The 24,191-nt window shown below is 39.2% G+C and overlaps 3 protein-coding genes across 29 annotated transcripts in view; 2 read left to right on the top strand and 1 right to left on the bottom strand.

The window, feature by feature from the left end:
- The window catches only part of UFSP2 (UFM1 specific peptidase 2), a 42,676-nt gene extending 30,385 nt beyond the window's left edge, over positions 1-12,291 (top strand). For 3 of the 4 annotated variants that reach the window (XM_072624148.1, XM_072624149.1, XM_072624151.1), the window contains exons 8-12: positions 1,119-1,283; positions 1,781-1,905; positions 3,879-3,955; positions 7,346-7,470; positions 10,177-12,291. In XM_072624148.1, coding sequence (XP_072480249.1) covers positions 1,119-1,283; positions 1,781-1,905; positions 3,879-3,955; positions 7,346-7,470; positions 10,177-10,263 — 579 coding nt within the window. In that variant the 3' untranslated portion in view covers positions 10,264-12,291. Of the gene's footprint in view, positions 1-1,118; positions 1,284-1,780; positions 1,906-2,142; positions 2,680-3,878; positions 3,956-7,345; positions 7,471-10,176 lie in introns of those variants that run through there. The other variant, XM_072624150.1, reaches the window with a different exon arrangement.
- On the bottom strand, positions 11,153-14,508 carry ANKRD37 (ankyrin repeat domain 37). The gene is made up of 4 exons (XM_072624182.1): positions 14,288-14,508; positions 14,045-14,197; positions 12,936-13,027; positions 11,153-12,027 (listed from the first exon to the last, which is right to left on the bottom strand). Exons 1-4 carry the CDS (start codon positions 14,312-14,314, stop codon positions 11,799-11,801), a joined length of 501 nt encoding a protein of 166 aa, XP_072480283.1. The 5' UTR covers positions 14,315-14,508; the 3' UTR covers positions 11,153-11,798.
- A 69-nt stretch (positions 14,509-14,577) lies between these two features.
- LRP2BP (LRP2 binding protein) overlaps positions 14,578-24,191 on the top strand; it is a 51,383-nt gene continuing 41,769 nt past the window's right edge. For 3 of the 24 annotated variants that reach the window (XM_072624167.1, XM_072624161.1, XM_072624152.1), the window contains exons 1-4: positions 19,408-19,548; positions 19,670-19,790; positions 20,061-20,189; positions 22,681-22,793. In XM_072624167.1, coding sequence (XP_072480268.1) covers positions 19,691-19,790; positions 20,061-20,189; positions 22,681-22,793 — 342 coding nt within the window. In that variant the 5' untranslated portion in view covers positions 19,408-19,548; positions 19,670-19,690. The other 21 variants (XM_072624169.1, XM_072624165.1, XM_072624168.1 and 18 more) reach the window with 19 other exon arrangements.

Genomic DNA, 24,191 nt, shown 5'->3' with positions numbered 1-24,191 from the left:
ATCTGGGAATAACTTTTTGAAATACAATGTAATACGGAGTAAAAAAAAAAAAGCAGAACCATCAGAATGGTGGGCACGCTCACTATGACCATATCAGAGGAGAAATGAACAAAAACTAAAATCTTGATAAGGGACTTGAGGGGGTGGGGGGAAGAAAAGGTATGCCAAAAAATGTCATGATATTACAGTGAAATGAATTGTTAATTTTTAATAAGTTAATTGAAATGTAGGTGGTTACTAAGCTCATTTAGCTGGCTTTAATGTTCAATGTTAAATTTTTTATAAAAATGTAATTTTTAAATAGTTATAATGTCTAATATGGAAATATATTTTACATGACTTCATATGTATAATGGGCATCATTGCTTGCTTTTTTAGTGTGTGGAAAAGAGAATTTGGAACTCAAAATCAAAAGTAAAGTAAAAACATAATTGCCAGTGGTGATAACCAATGACATCTTCAAGAAGAAACAATTTGCGAATAGCATGTCAAACACAAAATGTCCAAACTGAAAAAAAGAGCTTACTCAAAAAATTGTAGGTTTAGAAATGGAAGGAATCTTTAAGTTTCAACTAGACTGACCTCATTTATACATGAGAAACCAGACCCAAGGCAGAGGGGCTAGGAGGTTGTGGTTCAGTTGGGGAATATTGGACTTATTATTAGAGGGCCTGGCATTGATTAACTCTGCTATTATTACTTGGATGACGCATGGTTTCTTTCTTTGGACATTTTATTTTTTCTTCTCACTTATATGTAAACAAAATTTTTTAACATGCATTTTAAAAAAAATTTGAGTCCCCTCCTTCTTCCTCCTCCCTAAGAAGGCAAGCAATTTGATATAGAATACAAGTGCAGTATAGATACATATGCAGTCATCATGTTGGCAACTGATTTCAACTCTGGGCCTGAGTCTCCTTGCCTGTAGAGTGGGTGAGGGGGTTGGGGAGAAGGGGCAGAACTGGACGAGACCATGTCATCTCTATCTCATTATTCGTTCCTGTTTAGAAATACTCTATGGCTCATCTTGAACATCATGAATTTCAGTTTGAAGCTGGTACTTGATGTAATGGTACTAAAGATGGCATTTTGCCCCATTTTCTTTTTTTTCTGCGCAGATTTCCATGGTGCAGGGCATATACGGTTATCATCATTACATGCAGGATCATATAGATGACAGCGGTTGGGGCTGTGCTTATCGGTCTCTACAAACTATTTGCTCTTGGTTCAGACACCAGGGATACACTGACAGGTCCATCCCAACCCACCAGGAGATTCAGCAGGTACAGAACCCCTGTTCTCAAGTTGTACATTCCAGGCACACTGAGGACCCTGGCATTAATTCATACTACCTCCTTGTGGTAGATACTCATTTCTCTTTTGAAGAAATCTAATCCTTGATAACCTTTTCAGATTGAAGAATAGAAATTTTTAGAGGAGATAGAAAAGGAAACAAGTGCCCTAAATTTTAAGCATAGAGGCAGCTGGGTGGTTCAGTGGGTAGAATACTAGATCTGAAGTCAGGAAAACCTGAGTTTAAATCTAATATTAGACATTTCCTATCTATGCAACCCCACACGAGTCACATGAACTTCTGTCTGCTTGTTTCCTCATCTGTAAAATGAGGGCGATAACAGTACTTAACCTCCCAAGGTTGTTTTGAAGATAAAATGAATTACTATTTCTAAAATGCTTTGTAAACCTAAAAGTGCTATATAAATGCTAGCTATTATTATTTTTAATATATGATTATTTTTCCATCTGATGGGGTATGATAAAGGCTCTTGTTGATGTGGGAGACAAACCAGCATCATTTGTGGGGTCACGACAGTGGATTGGTTCCATTGAGGTACAACTAGTTCTGAACCATTTGATGGGGATAACTTCAAAAATACTGTTTGTCAGGTAAGGACACTGCACTGATTATTTGATAATGGTATTTTTTCTAAAGGACAGCTTATGAACTACAATTTATCTTTAATCGGTAGTAAGATTAAAATTTTGCTTCCTTTCCTTTTCCCTGCCCCTTTTTGGTTATTTTCTGAATCTTTTTCCTCTTTTATTAATCTTTCAAATTTCCTTTTGATTATATTTTATGGTATTTTTGTGCTTATGAGACATATGTATATCTTTTTGGCCTAGGTCTGGGAGAAATTGGAAAAATATTAACCTGGAATGGAGTGATAAAGAATTTGGCATCTTTTCAGGGCTGGATTCGCTAAAAAACATCTTAAAAGGGAAAATATTTATCACTGAACTATGACTCATATGTTACATAAATATACACACACATATATATATTTCTTTGCTGCTCCTTTTGTTGAAATATTCATAAATACACTTATAATGTGACTAAACATATTGATTGTAAAAATTAAAATATTCATGTATTGATTTTATTTTAATTTATTTTAATATATGCTTATAAATGTTATATTATTGCTGCATATTGTTCCGTCAGGTTCTTTGTAACTATGGTGGCAGCTTCTAGTGGTAATATTAAATATCTTGACTTCAGTATTCTATAAATCCTTATATTCTGATCTTACTGTGTTTGCTACTTAGACTGGCTAAGATGACTCATGAAAATAATTAAATAATAGCATTCCTAATGATTCAAATGTGAAAATTCTTTTGAAGTGCCACTACATTAAAATACAGGAAAGCTTTTTGTCACATTGCCCTGACCTGTGTCATTTTGTGATACCCTAGGATCATAGTTTTAAAGTTGAGATGATCTCACAAGGTCATCTTCTTTATCCCCTTCATTTTAGTTCATGATGCGTTACTACTTTATTGTCAAACTCTGCTGTAACATTGTTCAGCTGATTAACCATTGATGATATCATTTCTTTGGAATTTACCCCTCCTCGTAGACATGATGTTTTCACAGAACTTGTTAAGCACTTTAAGATGGGTATAACATTAAGATAGCTTGTAGCTAAAGTTAAAAAAAAAAAGGGCTAAGTCCTCATCAATCTTTAACACCAAACTAAAAAATTCTCTTTTAACATGTCCCCTTCAAACGAACATGCCTTATATTATCAGAAGAAAAAGAAATCCACCCATAGTTCAAAATAGGGACCTCACAAGCAGGTATATGAGTCCCCTGGACCCAGAAGTGAGAGTCTCTAAACTCATTCGTAAAATCTTGGTCTGTTGTATACCATACTTGAAGCAGAGAATCCAGAGTGTCTTGTCATTTTGTCAACACATGCCCTCAGGAAGTTTTAATTACATAAATGTTTTAAGAATTTCTTCGCTAGGTAGATAAACTCAATCTGTACCACTGTCAAGATGAGTTAGAATTCTCGTAATCCATCATGGCTATTTCAAGATTCAGCTCTATGGGTAGAGAAAGTTCTTTTCTGACACTGCCACCTAAATTGGTTCTTGTCTACCAGCACCAGCCTGTATCCTCTCTCAAATACCACTCTTTCACTAGGATGTCATGTATTAGGTGGGTATTTATGTATTTATACTGTCCTAGTTATACTATAATTTTTCCCTTGTCCTTTATTTGGAAGGCAGCATGGTAGAATGGAAAACATTCTGAATGTATAGTCAGAGGACCTAGGTTAGATTCAAGGCCCCTGCCCCTTATGACCTGTGGCACATCACTTAATCACCCTGACTGAGCCTATCTGTGATGCCATGGACTCTACTTTTTGTGATTGTTCTCACGTTAGTAATACTAAAAACTATTATAGCAGATGATGTTTTTCTCAGATGTTCACCAAGGCTTCTTCCAAATAGCTTTTAGATTTGCAGCTTTATGTTTTTCACAAATAAATTATTAAGATGTTGTTCTTCAATGCTTATTATCCAAACATGGAACTGAAGCTTAGAAATCTCATGCCAAACTGTCTCTTTCCTAGCCAAGGTTCTGAATTAGCTTCTCAAGGAAGGGAACTTGCCAATCATTTCCAGACTGAAGGAACTCCAATAATGATTGGTAAGGTGTTTGGGGAGTGTGGGGCGTTTGGGGTATAAGAAAGATGTCAATATTAAGCATATTTAAGAGAATTAATAATTTTTATAATTTTATAATTTTTATAATTAATTTAAATAGAGAATTTAAAATAAAAGTACATGATTATTCTCTATAAAACTTTTTTTGAGAGTAACATTTTTTATGGTAGTAATATGAAAATTCTCACCAAAGTTTCTGAATATTTAGATGATACCTCTGGTAGTGAATAAATTTGTAAATATCACCAGCCACAAATTAAATTGCAGTGACTAGGATGGCTTTAAGGAGGTAATGCCCCACTGTTTGATAGTAGAGTGCTAAGTGAGTTCATGTCATTTGTGTGACTTGGTGCTCAAAATAGCTAATGTTCTCTTGGGCAGGTCATAATTCCCAGAACAAGGGAAGCAATGGTTCTGCTCTCCTCTGCCTTGGCCAGAGCCTGTCTGCTATACTACCTTCAGTTGTCAGCATCACATCTTAGAAGGGGTATAAACAAACTGGTTCAGCTGATCAACAGGCTTTTATTACGTGCTTATACACAGCAGGCCAGATGTGCTAGATGACGAGGATACAAGTACAGGAATTTACATTCTAATGGGGAAGACAGCATACTAACGCATATAAGGACATGCAGAATAAATACAAAATGAATTAATACAAAGCGGTTAAATACGGTGTAGTTTGGGAGGAAGGGTGGAGCAGCAGAGGGATTAAAAAATACTTCCTCAAGAAGGTGGTACTTGAAGCACATCCTGAAGAAGAAAAGGATGAAAGACAGAGTGTATTCTAGGCATCGGGGATGGCCAGTGCTAAGGCATGAAGAGAGGAGATGGCAGCTTGTTGGGTGTGAGGACAAGAGTGGGGAACAGTCTGCAACCAGAGTGCAGGAGGGGGAGGCTGGAAAGACAAACTGTGACTGTCATTGTGGAGCTGTTGGATTGTGAAGAGCTTTAAAAGCTAACCTAAGGAAATGACATGTTATCCTAGAGGTCATTCCCACTGGAGTTGATTGAATAGGGCACTGATGCAGCCAGATCTGTGTTGAGGGAATGGCATAGCAAGAGACGTGTAAGCAGGGAGATCATTCAAGAAGTTGGCGTGAAGTGATGTAAGCCTAACACACACACACAGTACGTATTAAATGCCTAACATGTCATGCTAGGTGCTGGGGATACAAAGATATAAAACAACTCCTGCCCGCATGGATCTTCCACTCAACTGGACTGTGAGGAGGAGTGAAGGAAATTATGTGTATGGATACCTATAATATGCTAATTTGAGGATGGAGAGAACACAGGGAATTCTTGGACATTGTGACACGAGACAAATCTTGAAGGCAAATTAGAATTCTAACTCTTATATATGAGAAATTCCAGACACAGGAGTCTGCTTGTACAAATGCCCAGATGCAAGAGGTGTTTGTGTGTTTAGGGGAATAGCTAGGCTGTGTATAAGTGAAACATGGAGTGCTGAAAGCAACTACTTGGCTTGAGGTGTTTTCTCTGGCTGTCTTCCATGCATAGAATGCTCTCCCTCCTCTGCTCCAACTACTGACCGCCCTGGCTTCCTTTAAGGCCCCACTAAAACCCCACCTTCTACAGGAAGCCTTCTATGACTCCTTTTAATACCAGTGCCTTCCTTCTGGCAGTTATTTCTCACTTGTCCTGTATGTAACAAAGCATGTTTTGTATATATTTGTTTACATATTTTTCCCTTTATCAGACTGTAACCTTCTTGACAGCAGGGGCTGTCTTTTGCCTCTTTTTGTATCCCCAACACTTAGCACAGTGCCTGACACATAGTAGGGGCTTGAGAATTGTGTGTGTGTTTTATGGTCTTCTATGGTCTTCTGGAGACATATTTTTATGAATTCTTAGTGATAAGAGTGACTCCAGAACATTGAGTAGTGTTCCTTACTCAGAGACATAGTGACAGAGTTGTACTGTACTCATTGTCTATCCAGATAAAACCTGATTTATAACCTATTTTGACATATAAATCCACCAGTGCCCTCTAGTGTATCCTTCCATGCCCAATACAGAAATGTAAACACAACTTTTATTAACCTGTATTGATCAGCATCTGCCTTGGTATATGAAGTGTTGAACTTGGACTCAGAAGCCTGTTTCAAATGCCACCTACCATTTAGTAGATGTTAGACTGAGCAAATCACCTAACATCTCTATTTATTAGTTTCTTCATTTATAAAATGGAAATTAACATAGAAATGTATATATTGTTAGATATGCAGATGGAAATATACAGTTCCATCATATCATGCAAAAATATATTCACACAGGTACACAAAAAAACACAAATATATGTGTGCATACATATACATGCATATTTTATACATATATAAATATATACACATATGTGAATGAATGTATGCATGTTTATTAAGTATTTACCATCTGCCAAGCACTGTGCTAAGCTTTGGGTGTACAAGTATAAGCAAGATCCCTACCTTCAAGGAATTTATATGCTGACAGGGAAAGATAACACATATAAAGGAATGAGAATTGGGAGAGGGTGTAGAGGTGTTGAATGGTTCATATTAGAGTAAGAGAGGATAGTATTCTGGTAATGAAGAGGATGAGTAGTTATTTGACTCAACCATGGGATCCTCATGGACCAGTAAATTCCCCAGACTTTCTTCTTACCTAATATTCATAGTGTAAAGCGAGATAATCCTCTACATACATTCATTCTTTTACTGTTTCAACCAGTAAAATAGCCTCTTTCCTATAATTGCTGTATAGAGCAGAGAGAAAAGATAAGGGCATAAGTCTGTTTCTTATATGTAAAGAAATGACATTGTGAAGAATGACTGCAATAAAAATAAGAATTCTACAGAGAAGACTAAAGGGAAAACAAGAGCTGTCTGTAAATATTTAAGATGTTACATAGCAGTAGACTTGTTCTGTGATATTTCAGAGGGCAAAACTATAAACAAGAGATGAACATTATAAGGAGATAACATTTTAGCTAAACCTAAGAAAAGACTGCTTAGCCCTCTGGTTGCACTGCAGCAGACATACATTCAGGCAGGGTCTTGACCATTTGTCAGAAATATCATGCAAGATTTCTGAGCTAGTTGTGGTTTGGGCAAGATGACCCGAGACCCCTTCAACATCTGAATTCTTTGTGCTCACAAAAATAATGAAAGATAGACACAGAAGAGCATCAAGTTAGCTCTGAACTTTAAAAAATAAATGGATCATTTCTAAGTAAGCCTCCCTATGTTTTCAGTTTGAACATGTAGATTCTCTGCTTTAAAGCTGCTTTAAATAACTTAGAAAACAAATTAACCCTTTAGTTTGAATGTAAAGTTGAAGGTTTATTTCAAATCTTATGTTTCCTTTTCTATAGGTGGGGGGGTCCTGGCTCATACAATACTAGGAGTGGCATGGAATGAGGTGACAGGCCAGGTAAAATACCTAATTCTAGATCCTCATTACACGGGCCCAGAGGACCTGCAAGTCATCTTGGAAAAGGTAAGTGTTGTAAATGAAGATAATTCTAAAGCAGCACAAGTTATGTGGCTAGGACTTGCAGTGAAACTTAGCCTCCATACTAATAGGCACAACAAAGCATGTGCTGTCACATGTGATTAATACAACTGCCCTACTTTGTTTGAAGGGAAGATTCTGTTTGGAAGAGGGGAGTTGGGCATTAGGAAAAGATAGTAAAGGAGAAAAAAACTTTAAACATTTTTCAAAAAAAAATAGAAATTAGGTATCTATTTAGAAGTAATTTAGTCTTATGGAGAATCTAGAGCCAAGAAAAGAAAAACAAGTTATTTAAGAAAAAATTGGGCTTTAAAAGTTGATGAAGTTACTGCTGGGGATGACCAGCTTCAAATATGAGTTTTTTATATCAAAGGAATAAAACAAGTTAAAAAGCAGAAATTTATGAACAATTTCTTGGGTTGTGATAGATATGAATAGAAGGTACTAAATCTTACCCTTTAAAAATTTCAAAGATTAGAGTAGCTAGGATTTTTCAGGAATATTTTAGCTCACATCCAAACTACAACATTCATTTCTTGGATATGTAAACTTTAGAGCTTGTCCATCTGTATTTATACCTCACACAGACAATGTAGACAGGCAACGAATCAAGCCCAGCACTGAACAGGAAGGAGGAATGCAGGCTGGGTTGCCAAGCTTCATTATGAACCCAAAGGCCCATCTTTTTGATATCAGCAGTCAGCTAGTATTGCTTTATGGCCACCAATGTGTAATACAACAGCCTCTAAAGAATCAGAAATGAGGGTCATGTAGATATTACAGAATTAAGAGCTGCAAACTGTTAGATCTCAACGTTCCTCCCCCCAGTCTCTCTTACTCATTTCAGTTGCTTGATTTGGTGGCACGGGCCTTTCCAAAGAAGTGATTTTCTAGTGACCTTGTGCCTGCACTACAGAGATAAGAAGGAAGCACACTTAAGCCTTAGGTATCCCAAAGATACTTAGTCAAGGAAATTCTTTGGTGGTGGCTGGAAATGGCAGTGACAGTGCTGTGTCCAAATTGGATAATAGTACGGCAGTTTCCCAGAATGGCATGATGTGGCATCTCCAACACTGGCTTCCCAGCTTTTCTATATAGGCCAGGTCCCATCAATGCGGTGTTAGAGATGCACCCTCCTTTTCAGGGATCCCAGGATGGTGATTGTTAGGGAATGAGATATTACCTGCTACCTTCACCTCCAGAACCATTCTTTGGGATTTTTGAGTGCAGAGTGGTGAAGAGGGAAAGAAGAAATGAGCATATGAAACTAGAATGTTTCCTGATTTACCCAGCTAGTTAATAGGAAGACCCTGTTCATGATGCCTGGTGCTATGGGGTGCTCTGGGTACCATAAGTACTTTATCTGTGGTGTTATTATAAGGGAAAAGACCTTCCAGGATGGTTTTATGAGGGGGAAAAAAAGCAGAGGACAGCTGAAATACACTAATCTATATACAGCTAAAATGCATAAAAATACCAAGGATGCATCTGAGGCCACCTGTTGCCTAAGACCTTTGGGAAAGGACTGTTCTAGGTGAAGCTCAGAGTGAATAACAGTTAGCATCTCTCTGGGGGCTTTACCAGTGCCACATGTTGACTCATTTCGTTCTTTGAAGAGTTCTATGAGAGTCAGAGCAATTACTTATTCAAGGTCACACAGACAAGTAGCAAAACTTGACCTCAAAAGGTCCTCTTTATGTGGACTTTTCAGAATCTGTGGCACATGCCAGTTAACCCAAGAAGAGAGAGACCTCTGAGATCTGAGAGATCACTCGGGTTTCTGCAGTCAGCCGTCAGGAGTCAGCATTACATACCTAGAACATAAGCCTTTTAAACTGTTTGGAAAACAAAGATGAGCTGTGTTAGAGAAAAGATGATTATATTTTATTTTAGGGTTAAAGATAAACATTTACAACTTATCTTGCCTCTTGTAGAAAGAAATTTAGATTTTTATTTCTGCAAAAAACAACTGTCACTTTTAGTTTAAAGATTAAACTGTCTGTTAAGTAATAAGATCATTAATCACTTTTAGTTTTACTCTTAATATCTGCCTAGTATGTAAAGAGGTCCTGGGTGCAGGCTTGTCCCAACACATGCTCCCTGGGATGACCAGAGTTACAATGAAAGATCAGAACCTACTGTACTACCCAACCAGATTGTTGTTTTTTTCTGAATAAAACATTTTAACTCAATAAAAAATAATGAAACTGAGGACCTTTTTAAACAACTAGGCAGCAGACACACAAGAAAAGTGAATAAACTCTTCTTAGTGCCTTCCTATTTGCATACAATCATGCCTGGAATACTCTTTGCTGTGAATACTAGTCAGTTTACTGATGGAAGGAATAGGTGATTTTTAAGTCATGGTACTAGTGAATGAGGGGGAGGGAAAAATTGAACACTGTCTGCACAAGTACATATTAATTCAATATATAACAAACCACTATAAAAAATTCTAAATATGTTTGGGTATTTATTTACACCACACAATAGTTCCTCTGGAAATTATTTTGTAAAAAAAAAAAAATAATCTAAAACTTTAATGAAATTTAGGTAACCATTACCGTAGGTAGAAGTTCATAATGTTTACTGATATTGGTAATCCATGAACGTTTGGCTGTTTCCTAGGATTAGGGGAGGTAATAGAGCTTATGTTTGTGACGAGGTTTATTTTTTTATCTTTCTATCAAGGGTTGGTGTGGATGGAAAGGTCCAGATATGTGGAAAAAGGATGCCTACTATAATCTCTGCCTTCCCCAGCGACCAAAGACTATTTGAGTAGAACCAGTATTTATAATAGTGTACAGTGCATGACAGTTATGTCAAAATAAAGCACAAACTTCATGTAAAAACATAAGGAGCCAAATATACATAGCAGCAATTTCAAATGCAGCAGTTTGGAACATCAAGTACACACATGCTAAGTGCACGGTACTCTGGTTAACAATAGTGTGTCAATGCTACAGCAGTTGAAAAACGATTGAAACTGGTTTTTCTTCATTATTGTTGGAGTCTTTAGAAAAGGTTTAAAAAAAACCCACCCTGACAAATACTTGTATTTAGCATAAGTTAAAGATACAAAGTTGGAACACGTACAACCAAATGCAGCATACCCAAACTATGTGAATGCATGTATTCTTAAAATGATCTTCACTCAGAAGAAAGTTTTAATATCTCTTGCTCCTTCTTAGAAGAAGATGAGAACATTTTGTCAATCAGTCTGGTAGCCTGTGGCCCAGAAAGAGATTCTCAATCTGAAGGTCTGCTCCTAACTTCTTTTCAGTCAGCTTCCCATTTTAACATAAATGACCTATTAAAAAAAAAAAAAGCTACTTCCTTTGTGACACTTTCCACTGGCACCTTTGCAGTGAGGGAAACACTGGATGCTGCAAGTATGTATTGGTTTGTGTGATATATGACAAACCACTGCACAACTCCAAATACGTTTGGGTAACTATTTACAAATACATTTTGATTTTGTTTCCTCTGAAATTATCACTAGTTTGTAATTAAGAAAACTACTCTAAGACTAATGAAACTTAGGTAACTATTACCCTGAACAGCCACTAGTTCCTATCAAAATCTAAATAGTCAGTCCTCACTGTTCTTAAAAAAATGGCACAAGTCAAAAACAAGATTGTTTATACATTCAATCTATGGGAAGCGGGGTGAGGTTCCCTTGACTGAAAACGCTGTAATCTTTTGCTAGAGATCACTGAAAATACACTTTTTTGCATACAATTCTTTATTGAAGAAAATTTATTCTGAAAATATACACCTTTTCTAACAGTAACCATGAAATAACCCATAAAATGCAGGGAGAGGAGACAGGGAGGGCCAGCACTGTCAGAATAACCCCAAGGTTAAAAAAAAAAAAAAAAAAAAGGAGGGGGGCCGCAACACCTGCCATCTCTAATGCCCCTTTTGGCTTCTTGGTTGAACATGTTGCTCATGAAAAGCACATGCCTGGGGTAAATCTTGGCAGGGGCATCAGGCCCAGCACTGCTGAGAGGGTGGGGATGAACACCTTATTTACCCACAGACTTAACCACTTCAGGAATTTTGTGAATACTTTCCTCCCTTAGCAGAATACAATCTTGTGCATCACAGTTGCCAACTTGAAAAGTGAAAACGAGGTTATAATCACAAGAATGCTTAAAGTCTGGAAAGTATTCTAATGGGAATATAATATTACTAGCAGTTCAAAATTAAACAGAGATGGAGCCTTACTAAATTATTAAATATGAATAAGGTTTTGATATTATAACAAGCTTAATTCTAATATTTATACAGAAACCTTCACAATCCACATGCTACCTACCATCTGATCTTTGCTTCTTCCCATCTAAGTTGTCCACATTTCTGTAAGCCCTTTTATTTTTAAGCAGCAAACCACAGTTGTCAGTGTTGAACGAACATTTGGATTGTTCACTTAATTTCATACTCTGTGTATGTCTAACTGTTGTGAGAAATTTGGCACACTGCGGAAATCCACCAGACCATGCCAAGTCTTCTGCAGTCTGCCCGTTCTTGTTCCGTAAGCTGCAGTTTAATCACAAAATTGGAGAATTAAACAAAAATGAATTGCTATTTCTAAGATTTAAATTTTTAAAAAAGACTTTATTCTATGCTTAGTAAGCCTATCAACAAAAACATTCAAGCAAAGAATATTTCAAAAGACGTCTAATCTTGTCAATGTCTGTACTCCCCTCCCACCACCCGATAAAGGAAGGAAAGTGACTGTATGTAAAACAAACTCAAAATTATGTTATTAAATGTATATTAAAATTTAAGAAAACAATGAAAGTCCTTTTTGTTTGTGTCCTCTTCTGATCCCTTTTTGTGTTTTTTCTGATTTTATTGTGATTACTTAACATTTATTACGATGATCACAAAAAAAGACCATTGTTATAAAACTAATTTGACTCTGCCAGGAAAAAAGTTGTTATAGGGTGAAGACGGGGCAGAAAAGTGTTCCATTCCAGTGGTCAACATTTTAAAGAGAAAGTAACTTCTACACAAGGGTCTGTTTCCTACAACAAGCAAGTTCTGCAGTGAGATTTCAAACAATTAAAGTGAAATGGATTTTCCTCTGCCAAAACTGAAGGAGAGCATTTCTGTAGTTATTGACAAAAAAATAGATGTAAGTGTAGAACATTCTGATTGAGAATGTCAGAGGGATAGGAGTACATGTAGATAGAATTCCATCAAGTTAACATGTAAATTGTCTAACATTTATGCGCAGGTCACTAATGAAGCCATTAAATGCTAATGAAATCTGTATCTGACTCTTATCTTCCTCTTTCTGAGGTTTCCAAGGAAAGGGCAAAATTGAAGCAGTTATCTGATATTCTATTTTACTGAGTTAAAGGGATTCCATGAAATAATTTATATGAAGCCACTCTGGAAACTCTGGAGTACTAAACATGAAAGGTGGTTTCATTACTTACTCAATTAGGACATCACTGGCTACAAGCAGACTGAGGCATTCCAAGCTCCCCACTTTAGCAGCTTTATGTATTGGAGCTTCTCCAAAAGCATCCTGATTAAAAACAGGAAGAGAAAGAAATTTAGATTCTCCACATAAGAACCTCTCCCCCCAGCAGCTTTCTCACCGGAAGGCACTGAAGTGAGGTCTAAATGATTTGAGACATGACAACCTGGTTGCTTCTACAATAATTTTCCCCAGTTTTATGATCTACAGCAGAGGTGTCAGAACACTCCTGAGTTCAGGCTTAACCAGATTAAAATGTAACTGAAAAATATGTAACAAAGGAAATAAAAAGTACAACGAAACAAAGTTAATATTACACTTGAAAACTAAAAGGGTCACTTACAGGTTAGCGGCCCTTCCATTTGACTTTGTAGCATTTGGATGTAACTGGCCTTTTGCCAAACATGTACAAAAGGACTTTATCCAACAGGCATTTTTTGGGTAGATACACACATTGCTAGCATGGATGGTGTTTTCATGCTTAAGAGCAAAAAAAATTTCATTCTACATTTTTGTTAGATAAGTAAATCATATAAAAGTTAGGGCAATTACAACTTAAAAAGATCAAAGGGCAACTTAATTTTATTATCTCCAGTGGAAAGGGAGCAGTCTTCGGAAAAATCTCTCCAGAACTTTAGAAGAAATTCATAGTAGTAGTAGGGTACCAGGGCCTCGCCAAGTGACAGCAGCAGAGCCACTCACTGGCTCTGGTGTCCCAGCACCTGCGTTCACGTCCTACCACCACAGTCTTCCTCAGGCTGGATTTCTCTCCTCCAGCTTTAGTTCTGTGACCAAGTTACGGGGGAAGCTTATACTGGGAGCATTTTAGCGCACAAGGGGGTGTGACCCATGGTCCTGGTCCTAGCACGGGCACCCCCCACCTGCCCCCCATCAATTCCTCTGGGATACTGAAAAGCTAGGTCAAGCGTCACAATTCGACCGCAGATCTGGCATTCTTGGGGAGCACATGTCTCTGTCACAGCCTGCCCTCTCTTCCAGCATCGCCATCTCCTACACGGACACACACCGGGTTTCTGCCCCCGGCAGGGTGGGTTGTCCGGTTACCTGGTGATTGAGATCAGCTCCCGCCTGCAGCTGCCACAGCAGGAAGAAGGGATGCCCGGCCCGGGCGGCCAGGTGCGCGGGAGACTGACCGCACGCGTCCCGGGGGGCGTTCACGGCGCTGCCCGGCTCCAGCAAACGCTTCGGGCCATCCACCTGGGGGGGGGATCGCGGGGGTCAAAGGGGCCGGCCGGGCGAGGAGACCCCCCGCTGTGCGCGCTGGCCCCCGGCCCCCCACGCACGCACCTCGGCCCCGCAGTCCGGCAGCAGCATGGCCCCGCGCTAGCCGTGACTCCTCCGGCAGCTCCCGGCCCTCCCTCTGGGACCCTTCTTCGGCCGCTCCCCTGCTTAGTCCTTCCTCCTCCTCCACCTTTTCTCTCTCCTCCTCTTCCCGCCTGCCCACTGCCCCATTAGAGACCTCCGCCTCCGAGTCCGGGCGGCACGTACACAAACATCCCCACGTGGAGCTCGGGGCTGGGCTGGGGGGTGGGGGCGGGGAGAGAAGAAGTAGGGGGGGGAGTCCTGGGAACTGATTGGCTGGAGCTTGTGGGCGGGGAAGTCCGAAAGGGGAAGCCTCTCGAAGTGCGCAGGCGCAAAGAGCCCCCAGCTGGCCGGCGGAGGTGGGGGCAGGGCCGGGGGCCCAGGGGCCCAGGGGCAGAGGCTGCCGTGAACCCTGACCCGGGCCGGCCTGGGGAGGGGATGGAGGCCACTGTGGGTTTGCGTTCCTGCCTCCCGGCACGTAAGCAGGAAATGGTGAGGGGCCCTGGCCTCTCCGTGGTCTCCTCAAAGAGTGGGCGGGGAGAGGCGGGAACCGGGTCCTGGGGGTGGGGGACCCCCCTGGGCCACCCTAACCCCCAGCCAGCTGTTTCCTCTCCCCGGTGCTGCGTGATGACCTTTGGCACATTCTCATTATGCAGCCCAGGCGAGTAAGGCGGGTGCCTATCTGCATGTATGCCCCACCGAGGATTGTGTGGTAGCACGACCTGAATGAATGGGACGGGCCAAGGTGGAGGAGAAGTTAGAAAGTTCAGTTCATCACTTAATTGTTGGATCCCATGATTTCAAGGTGGGAGGCCCCTAGAGGGACCCAAGGTGAACCCATTAGATTGGAAAGTTCTCGAGGACAGGGACTATTTTTTGCCTTCTTTAAATTCTTGGCTTATAGCAGGTGCTTTTTGTTCTTTTGTTTCAGTTGTGTCTGACGCTGACCCCATTTGGGGTTTTGTCAAAGATACTGGAATGGTTTGCCATTTCCTTCTCCAGCTCATTTTAGGGATGAGGAAGCTGAGGCAAACAGGGTGAAGTGATTTGCCCAAGGACACACAACTAGTAAGCATCTGAGGCCAGATTTGAACTCAGGAAAAGGAGTTTTCCTGACTCAAGACCAGGCACTCTATCCATTATGCCATCTAGCTGCCCCTGGGAGGGCAGTTAGCACCAGAAAAGTAGATCTGAGAATCAGTTTGCATAGAAATGATGATTCCCTGGGAGCTGATGAGATCACCAAGCAAAATGGTGTTCAGGAAGAGAGAAGAGGGCACAGGACAGAACTTTGGGGCTTTACCCATGGTTAGCAGATGTGATTGGGATGGAGATTCAGCAAAGGAGACTAAAGAGTGGTCAGATAGATAGGAAGAGAACCAGAAGAGGAGACTGTCGCACTCACCTAAGAAAAGGTATAAGGGAGAAGAAAATGACCTTAAGTGTCACAGTCTGCAGGAAGGTGAAGAAAGATGAAGACTGTTGATTGAGAGATGATGGGTAACTTTGGAGAGAGCAATTTTGGGTTAAGTCATTAAGTTGAATATAATGTCAGGAGCAAGACTGAAGAGAATTTTTTTTAAAAAAAGAAAGGATTCACAACTTAAAGTCTAGTTGTTGGGCATAGGGAGAGGAGAGAGAACAAGGGAGGGAATCTTTAGAGGGGAGGGTGAGAGAATAGATAAGAGGAGGTATAGAAGGGTGTTCAGTTTAATGGGAGTAGAAGATGGGGAGGGATTCCAGTTTAATGGGAGTAGAAGATGGGGAGGGATTCTTGGAGGGAGGTGTGTGTGTGTGTTTGTCCTTCCTTGCCAAAGAAGACCATGCCATCAGAGAAATGACATGACTTGCAGTTGACTTTATTTTGAGTGAGGGAGGGCTGTGCAGGTCACCAGCCTCACTTCTCCTTCAGAGCCATCTGGGTCCAATGACCAGGTATTCATCAGGATGACTGGAGATGACCCAGGATGAGGCATTTGGGGTTAAGTGACTTGCCCAAGGTCACACAGCTAGTGAGTGTCAAGTGTCTGAGGTGAGATTTGAACTCAGGTCCTCCTGAGTTCCTGTATTGGTGCTCTGTGCAGTGCACCACCTAGCTGCCCCTAGGGAGGGAGGTAAGTAAGAGGAGGAAGAGGTAGTAGGTAGGAGTAAAGTATAGGAGGAGTAGAATTTGTTTGGAAAAATATAGGGGGGTGTGTGTGTGTCTGTCTGTCTGTGTCTGTGTGTCTGTGTGTGTGCGTCTGTGTGTCTGTGTGTGTTGAAACTTATCCAAACTTTATTGTGGCCTTCTGGGGGGGAGGGTAAAAAAGAACAAAGTGAAAAAGTCGACAGCAGAGAACAATAGAAAACTCAAAAGGAAGCAAAGAAAAGATAAACACCTCTCAGCACAAAGTGTATTATTTATCATTGTCTTTTTTGAAATGAAAATTTATTGTTACATATTTTGAATCCCTTCATGTTCTGCTGTGAATATGACATGCTTTTTTTTCTTTCTTTGTATTTAAGTTCCAATGTTTAAGTTTATGTTATGTTTTTGTTTCTTTTCTCTATTCTGTTTGTGTTCTGGGCTTTGAATCTAAATTTTTAAAAAATTTTTTAAAAATTAAAAAGATGTAGCAGCAAAAAACAAAAACCCCAAACACTAAAAAAATCTAGTTGTGAGTTCCTTAATATTTTTCTCAGGTGTAAATTAATCGTGAATACCTCAAAAGCTAAACCATTTATACAAAATTTTTATTAAATTACTTTTTGAGAGTCTTGTATATCATTAATAATAATTCTCAGCTTCAGTCAAAAGCATTCATAGCACCAATGATATTTTTGTATCCATGAAACCCATGTTTTAGAAAAACTGGAGATGGAAGCCTAATTTTCATTTTTAAAAGGGGTAGTAAGGATATAGAGCACAGTGAGAGATGCCACGCCTGAAGTCGAGGACTCATCGTCCTAAGTTCAAATCTGTCCTTACAAGCTGTATAACACTGGGCAAGTCACTTAATCCCATTTGCCCCAGTTCCTCTTCTGTAAAATGAGCTGGAGAAGGAAATGGCAAACCATTCCAGTATCTCTGCCAAGAAAGTCCCAAATGGGGTCGTGAGGAATTGTATGTGACTGAAATGACTCAACAAGTTCCAAAGAACTCTGCTAGATATGGGGGACAGCACGTAGTCTACATTCCAGCGTGCTCTCTGCAGCCTTAAGAGCTTACACCCTAAGTAGGTAGATAAGATACGTACTCATGATATTAATGCATGATATATAGATTAGAAAGGTACCAGAAAAATTGCAGGGTGAGAGCTGAGGTGAAATTGGTCATTACTGAATAGAAGGGGACAGGAAAGGTTTTCTAGAAGTAGCATTTGAGTTCATCTTTATAGCATGGTTAGTGATTCAAAAGGCAGAGGATGAAAAAGACATTCTAGGCCAGAGGTTCCCATACCCCTTGCCTTTCAGTGAACCTCCTCATGCCCTCTAGTCAATATATGAGGAAGTAAATTCTAGAATTTACCATGCTTAAAATAGAGATTAATTTTAAAAGATAAGCTACTAATTTACAAACTATTCCCTGTACCCTTTGTTTTTCCCATCAGAACGTAAGCTCCTTGAAGATAGGAACTGTCTTTGCTTTTTATTTCTCCTTAACACAGTGCTTGGCACATAGTAAATATTTAATCAGGTGTACACTGATATTGAACCCAAACTGGACTGCCCTGTGACCATCAGACAGGAACGTAAGACAGCAATGATGCTTCCCCTGCAGCTGTGTAAGATCTTGTACCTCCTCCTCCCCTTCTATTTTGTGCATTTCATGTGTTTTGCCCAAAATCAGGGGGTTTGGTCATTGACCTGCATACTGTCTGTTTGGTTTAGTTGGCTCAGTTATTTATGGTCCCTAGAGAGTGGGGTGCTATTATGATTGTGGTGCTTTGTAGGGTATTTTGTGAGATGGTAGTCATCATAGGGGAGGCCTGTGTTAGCAAAACTGCCAAGATCAAATTTGTAATGAGGCTTAGCTAACAGACTCTTGTCTGAGAAAGACCAAGATGAACTTCATCCACTGCCGTTGTTCCAGAATAAGTAGAAGTGAAGTATAACTGGTCGCCAGCTGGCCATGATACAATGCAACTAAGCCTTTAGAACCAATTACAGGATCTTAGAGCAGAACTTAATAATAATTGGTAGCCTTTTATAGTACTTTAGGGTTGCAAAGGGCTTTGCAAATATTCTCGTTTTAACTGCACATCAACCCTAGGAGGTAGGGGCTATCATCCCCATTTTACTGATGAGGAAACTGAAGCAGAGAGATATTAAGTGATTTGCCCAGGGTCTCACAGCTAGTAGTTACCTGAGACTGAATTTGAATTCAAATCTGACTCCCAGTCCAGCAGTTTTCCCATCATGTCACCTGACTGCCTCTTACTGCCTTAGAGGTCTCAACTCTAACTCAACCACAGCATTTTATTGTAAAGCTATAAAGGAGGCAGGCCCAAAACTCAGACCTGCAGACTCCTAGTCCAGTGTGTCGTTGAGTATATTACCCTGCCCCTCTTTCTGCAGTTTAGTGTATTAAAATGACATTTCATTATCTAAAAGAGCTGGTGTCATGGTCACATAGGTGTAGTCTCATTGGGTCTCCCGTTAATGAGAATGAGTTTCAACAGTGGAATGCTGGAGAAGAACTAGTATGGGAGGGGAAAGCATAACCACGGTTGGATTTGCTTTCCCATGTCTTTAAACCTCAGCCTGGTCTCCTACGTCCTAAATAGAGTGATCTCACTCTTTTCAGTGCAATCACTCCACCCCATCCTACCCCCAACAACTGTAATCAGTTGTGGACCATAACTAATTAAGACAAGGAAAAGGGGGGGGGGGATAAAGACTGTATGCTCAGCTATGATAGAAAAGAAGCTGCAGTTTGGAATGGAATAGGACAGATCCAGAGCCTATTCAGCTCGTTCTGATGAGCTGTTTATCATAAAGCTGCTTTTTGATCACTAGGCAACTGGAAGGTTCTGTTGCAGAGGAATTCTAGCTGTGGGTAGTGTCAACAGGACCCAGCAGTATTGGCAAGTGTGGTGTGGGTAACATAAGTCATATAAGTATGTGAATTTGTGAACTAACAACTAGATCACAATTGATTCCTTGGACATACAAAATGACACAGATTGTATTGATTTTATGAGAAATGTCTCTTTCCCTTTATGCTCATTCTTTTGTTGATAGTTATAGTCCCACTGATCTAAATGGTAAGGTTTTGGGAAGAGGGAGGTTTAGGGGACTCGTTATGACAGATAATAGTGGGGAATGATTTTTTCATCTCTCTAGAAGAAGTTTTATGCCCATTTTGTCTGTATTTGTTATTTACAGACTACACGTTGAAGAAACAGAATGAAGTTAGTCAGCGAAAAACTGCCTGTGGGTCCCAAAAATGCTACATTCCAATGTGCTACCAAGTCGCAGAAATCGAAATGGAAAAAGGAAAAACAAGGTACAAGCCTATTCCTAATCCTCCTTTAGAAGTGGCTTCTAAAGTTTCATAATTGAAAAATATCATCAAGAGATATGAAATTTCTTATTCTTTTCAGGGTATTAGTGTTGTGTCTATGGGGTAAATTACTGAGCTTCAGTTTCCCTATTTTTAAGAGGATAATTATTAATACACTCTACCTCACAAGGTTGTTAATAAAGAAAATGTTTTATATGTAAATCCTAAAACAGTACATAAATATGAGTTCTTTATTTTATGGTTATTTTATAGTGCTCTTTCCCAGCTTACCCACAAGACAGAGTTTTAGAATTTCCGGTACTTTGAGATCTCTACTCAATTTAAGTTTAATAGTTTCTGATTCTGTTATTAAATCATCTCTGAAGTTCAGGATGCCACTCGGTAAGAAAAGTCAAATTTTCCTTACATTGAATTTATACTTAAAATTGCACATTTATTTGTTTTTCCTGGACACATTTTTTATTTTATATATCATGTAAAAAGGTTAACTTATTAGAAGATTTTAGAACATCATACATACACACTCTACACAAGATAGTTTAATCCAACACATAATGAGAAGCAGAATAAACACTATTGTTTGGAGAGATGGTTTAATCCCAGTTAGACACGTTGCATGTGGTATTAACATATTTACAAAGTCTCATCCTTTCCCTGTGGATAAAAAATAAAACGTGAATTAGATGATATTCATCAGATTTCAAACCTGGCTGAATGACCATACCCAAAGAGTAGTCATTAATAGAACAGTGTCACTTTGGAAGGAAATTTGTAGTGATCTTGCCTTTTCCCCCTTCCATCTTTAACATTTTATTAGATAAAGTTCATAAATAGCTTAAGCTAATCAAATCTGCAGATGATCTATTTCAGAGTCATGATCCAAAAAAGATCTTCATATGTACATTTTTGAACATGGCCAGAGTGGGAATTTGTTTTCCTTGATTACGTTTATTTGTTACAAGAGTTTTGGTTTTCTTTTTTTCCCTAGCACGTTAAGGTGGGAGGGAGAAAAATATAGGTGCTTGTTAATTAAAATAAGAAAATAAAATTTTAAATGATCCTGATAAGTTAAACTATTGGGCCAGATCTAATAAAGTAGGATTGAATAGTGATAAAAGCCAAATTCTATTATGTGGGTTCAAAAAATAATTAACTTCACAGGTAACCTGGTTTTATAGCAATTCACATGAAAAAGTGCTAGGAGCTTCAGTGGCCTTGGAGCTCAATGTAAGGAAGGCAGCTGTGGGGCATGGCCTCTAGGGCTGCTTTATGTCAAGGCATAGAATTCAGGAATGAAGGAGAGGACAGTCGTGCCCTTATTCTGCCACTGCTAAAGTATACCCAGCTAAGGTAAGATGGCAGCAGGCCTTTAGATCATGCCATGGACTTGGTTAAAAGGACTAGGGATCTTTGGCCTTCGGATGATTAGAGTAGAATTGGAGGGAAGTAAAGAGAAGTAGACTTAATCTTCAAGTATTTAGCTGCCATATGGAAGCAAGGTTAGACTTGCCCTGTTTCCTAGAAGGCAAAATGAGTAAAATAACAATGGGTGGAGGATTCATAGTAGAAGATTTTCTTTTGGAGGAAGGAAAAAACTTTGTAACAATTACAGCTATCCAGAAATGGAATAAGATGCCTCAGGAGGCATAGACTATGTTACATTTCACTAGAGACTTTAAGGAAAGGATGTTGAGATATTCTAGAGAGAATTCTTGTTCAGATAAAAAATATTCTAAGGATATTCTGTGTTTTGGTTTATATTTAAGTATTAATTTACCTGCTATACTCAAAAGACCCAAATGTGTAGAACCATAGAGTGAAATTGTTCAACCTGAAAAGGAGCTTGGAACGTATTCAGTTCATTGCCTTCATTTACTGGATAAAGAAGCTGAGGGTCAAGGAGAGATCGTGGTTTGTCCGTGGCCACTTGGCTAATTTAGTGGCTGATTTGGAACTAGAAGATAGGCAGAACCTCCTCATTTTCAGTATTGAGGTTTTTACATCAGCCTAGGAGTCAGAATTTCAAGTTAAAGATTACCACAAAGTAATGCAATCATATTTACACTCAGTACTTAGTTTAACAGAAGAGAGATGATTCACTGTTAACTGTTGGTAAAGGAAGCTAGTTTCGCCTTACTTATATCCTCTAAGATTGCTCAACAGATACTTATTTTAATAGCCTAGTATATGTTGTAAGGCACTGCTCTAGGTGATATGGGGGATGCAAAGATGCATAAAAATAGCTCAGATCCTCATCCTGTTTAAAATCTAGTTAAAAGGGTAATTATATATATATATATATGTATATATGTATACATACATATGTATCATCAATGACAAATGAGACAAATAATGGTATAAGTGCCCACAAGACATCTCTGTGGGTTAAGGTGGTGTATAACAAGGAGATGGGATTTAAGCTGAACTTTGTAGAACTGGTAGAATTTGGCTAGGTTAAATGACGGGAGAAGGAAGCGGAATATGGCAGGCCAGTGTAACAGTAAAAGCAAAGATGTCAAGTCAAGGATAAGCTAACTGGTTAAGAAATAGCCTTCTTGAATTGATGAAGCTTTGTGTTGGGGACCTAGTGACTGAAAAAGAGTTTAATCCTCCTTAGAGAAAAGCCCTATACTGAATGCTAGAGGATGACTAGCAGACAGTTTTCTCCTTTAGTGTTGCTGCTGATTCTCATATATGTAACAGCCAGTTTTAGAATATGACCTAGAGCACAGGAGTCAGAGGGGGAAATGGATCGGGGGGAGGGGGAGGGTGTACTCTGTTACTTTGTGTTATTTCAAAAGATAGATCCTATAAACTTACAGGGTTGTAAGATTACAAAGTGTACTATTCATTGAAAAACTTTTTTCATCAGATTATTATGAGCACACGAAGTTAGTGGAAAAGGCATTACAATTACTGAAGGAAAGAATAAATAATGGAGATCCTCTGGCGCGTTTCCTGAGAGGTCAACTATACTTTGAAGAGGTAGCTTTAAAAACTTCTATTTTTAAAAATATTAAATTCAGAAGATTGCCGGGAAAAAAACACATCATTTGGAAACAGCTCTGTTGTGGGATTCTCATATCCAGTTTTCCTACATAAATGCATTAGGGAATGATTTAAAGTAGAATATACTGGAAATGACTTTTAAAAAAAATTGAACATTCTGTTTTTGCCCTTATTAATAGATGTGAACAGCAATACTCTTTATACGACAAAATCATTTTTGATAGGGTTCCCAATATAATTTAAAATCTTACTCTTTGGATAATATTTAAGATCACTGTTTTGGGGGTTTCCTCTAGACCTGTAATTTCATTGGTGTAGGAAACTTCTAATGTGAAAATCCCTCCACAAATGCAGATCAGTTACTTATCTGTAACTTGTGAATTAGCCTAATTCACTTTAGTATACTAAAGTTTTCTTTAGTACAAGGATGTACCTTTCCTATATAAAAAGTGGATTCTGATATTTATACCTGTGTATTTCTGCTTGTGTATATAAATGTTTTTGTGACATAAACGTATGTTATATAAAGCATACACAGACATAATGTATGTACATACACACTTTATGTTTGTTCATACTCTATATATGCATCAATAGCATATACACATCGTATATCTGTATGCATATGCATTTAAGGTTACATGCATAGAGAGATATGTATATTTAAAGTTAATGTTTGAATAACACATCCTGTTTTATGACATTGATTACTCTGCTAGAGACATTACTTAGTGTTTGAGCTTGAGCATGTGTAATGTTAGCACCAACAAAATATTCATCTTTAGCTTTGATCACCACTTCCTCTCAAACTGCAATGTAGATGGCCCAGGACCCTGAGCCCAATAGCCCCAGGAAGAGCAGTACCTTCCAAATGCTAGCCCTGCCTCCAGTCCAGCTCCTACAGTCATCATCAAGGGAAGCAGCTGTTGTGAAGGAGGGGCCCACCATCCCCATCAACACTGTCTGCCAAACAGCAACCACTGATAGGGCTGGCCAGGTTGAAGCAGTAAGTCCCCCTGAAGAAGCCATGTGCCAGGCAGTTACCACCATCCACCAGCTCCTCTTAAGCTGTGATAGAGACATAGAGATAGCCCAGTATACTGAGTCCAAAGAGCCCTGAGAATTTCAGCACTCCTCAGACCACTGGCATTGCTTCTAATTCGGAATTCTGCGACTATTATCCAAGGAAATAAGCCTTTTGGAGAGTGGTAACTTCCTCTTACAGCCAGTGCAGCCTTGACTCCAGAACATCCACAGCTAATAAAGAACTGGAAAAGAAAGTTTTCTTCATAATGTCCTTGACACTGTCAGATGCTTCATCACAAATGGGTCTGTGATTTTATTAAAGAACATGCATTAGCATGCATTAGCACC

Source organism: Notamacropus eugenii, chromosome 7 (assembly GCF_028372415.1).
Source record: "Notamacropus eugenii isolate mMacEug1 chromosome 7, mMacEug1.pri_v2, whole genome shotgun sequence".
Lineage (NCBI taxonomy): Eukaryota > Metazoa > Chordata > Mammalia > Diprotodontia > Macropodidae > Notamacropus > Notamacropus eugenii.
Note: the sequence above shows the minus strand (reverse complement) of the source record. Positions and strands in the feature narration are given on the sequence as shown.

Coding starts and splice junctions, on each gene's coding strand:
- ANKRD37 (XM_072624182.1), bottom strand. CDS start 14,314: ATGCTGCTGCCGGACTGCGGGGCCGAG. Junction 14,198..14,287: donor TGCCGGACTGCGGGGCCGAG/GTGCGTGCGTGG, acceptor TCCCCCCCCCAG/GTGGATGGCCCGAAGCGTTT. Junction 13,028..14,044: donor GAGCTGATCTCAATCACCAG/GTAACCGGACAA, acceptor GTTTTTAATCAG/GATGCTTTTGGAGAAGCTCC.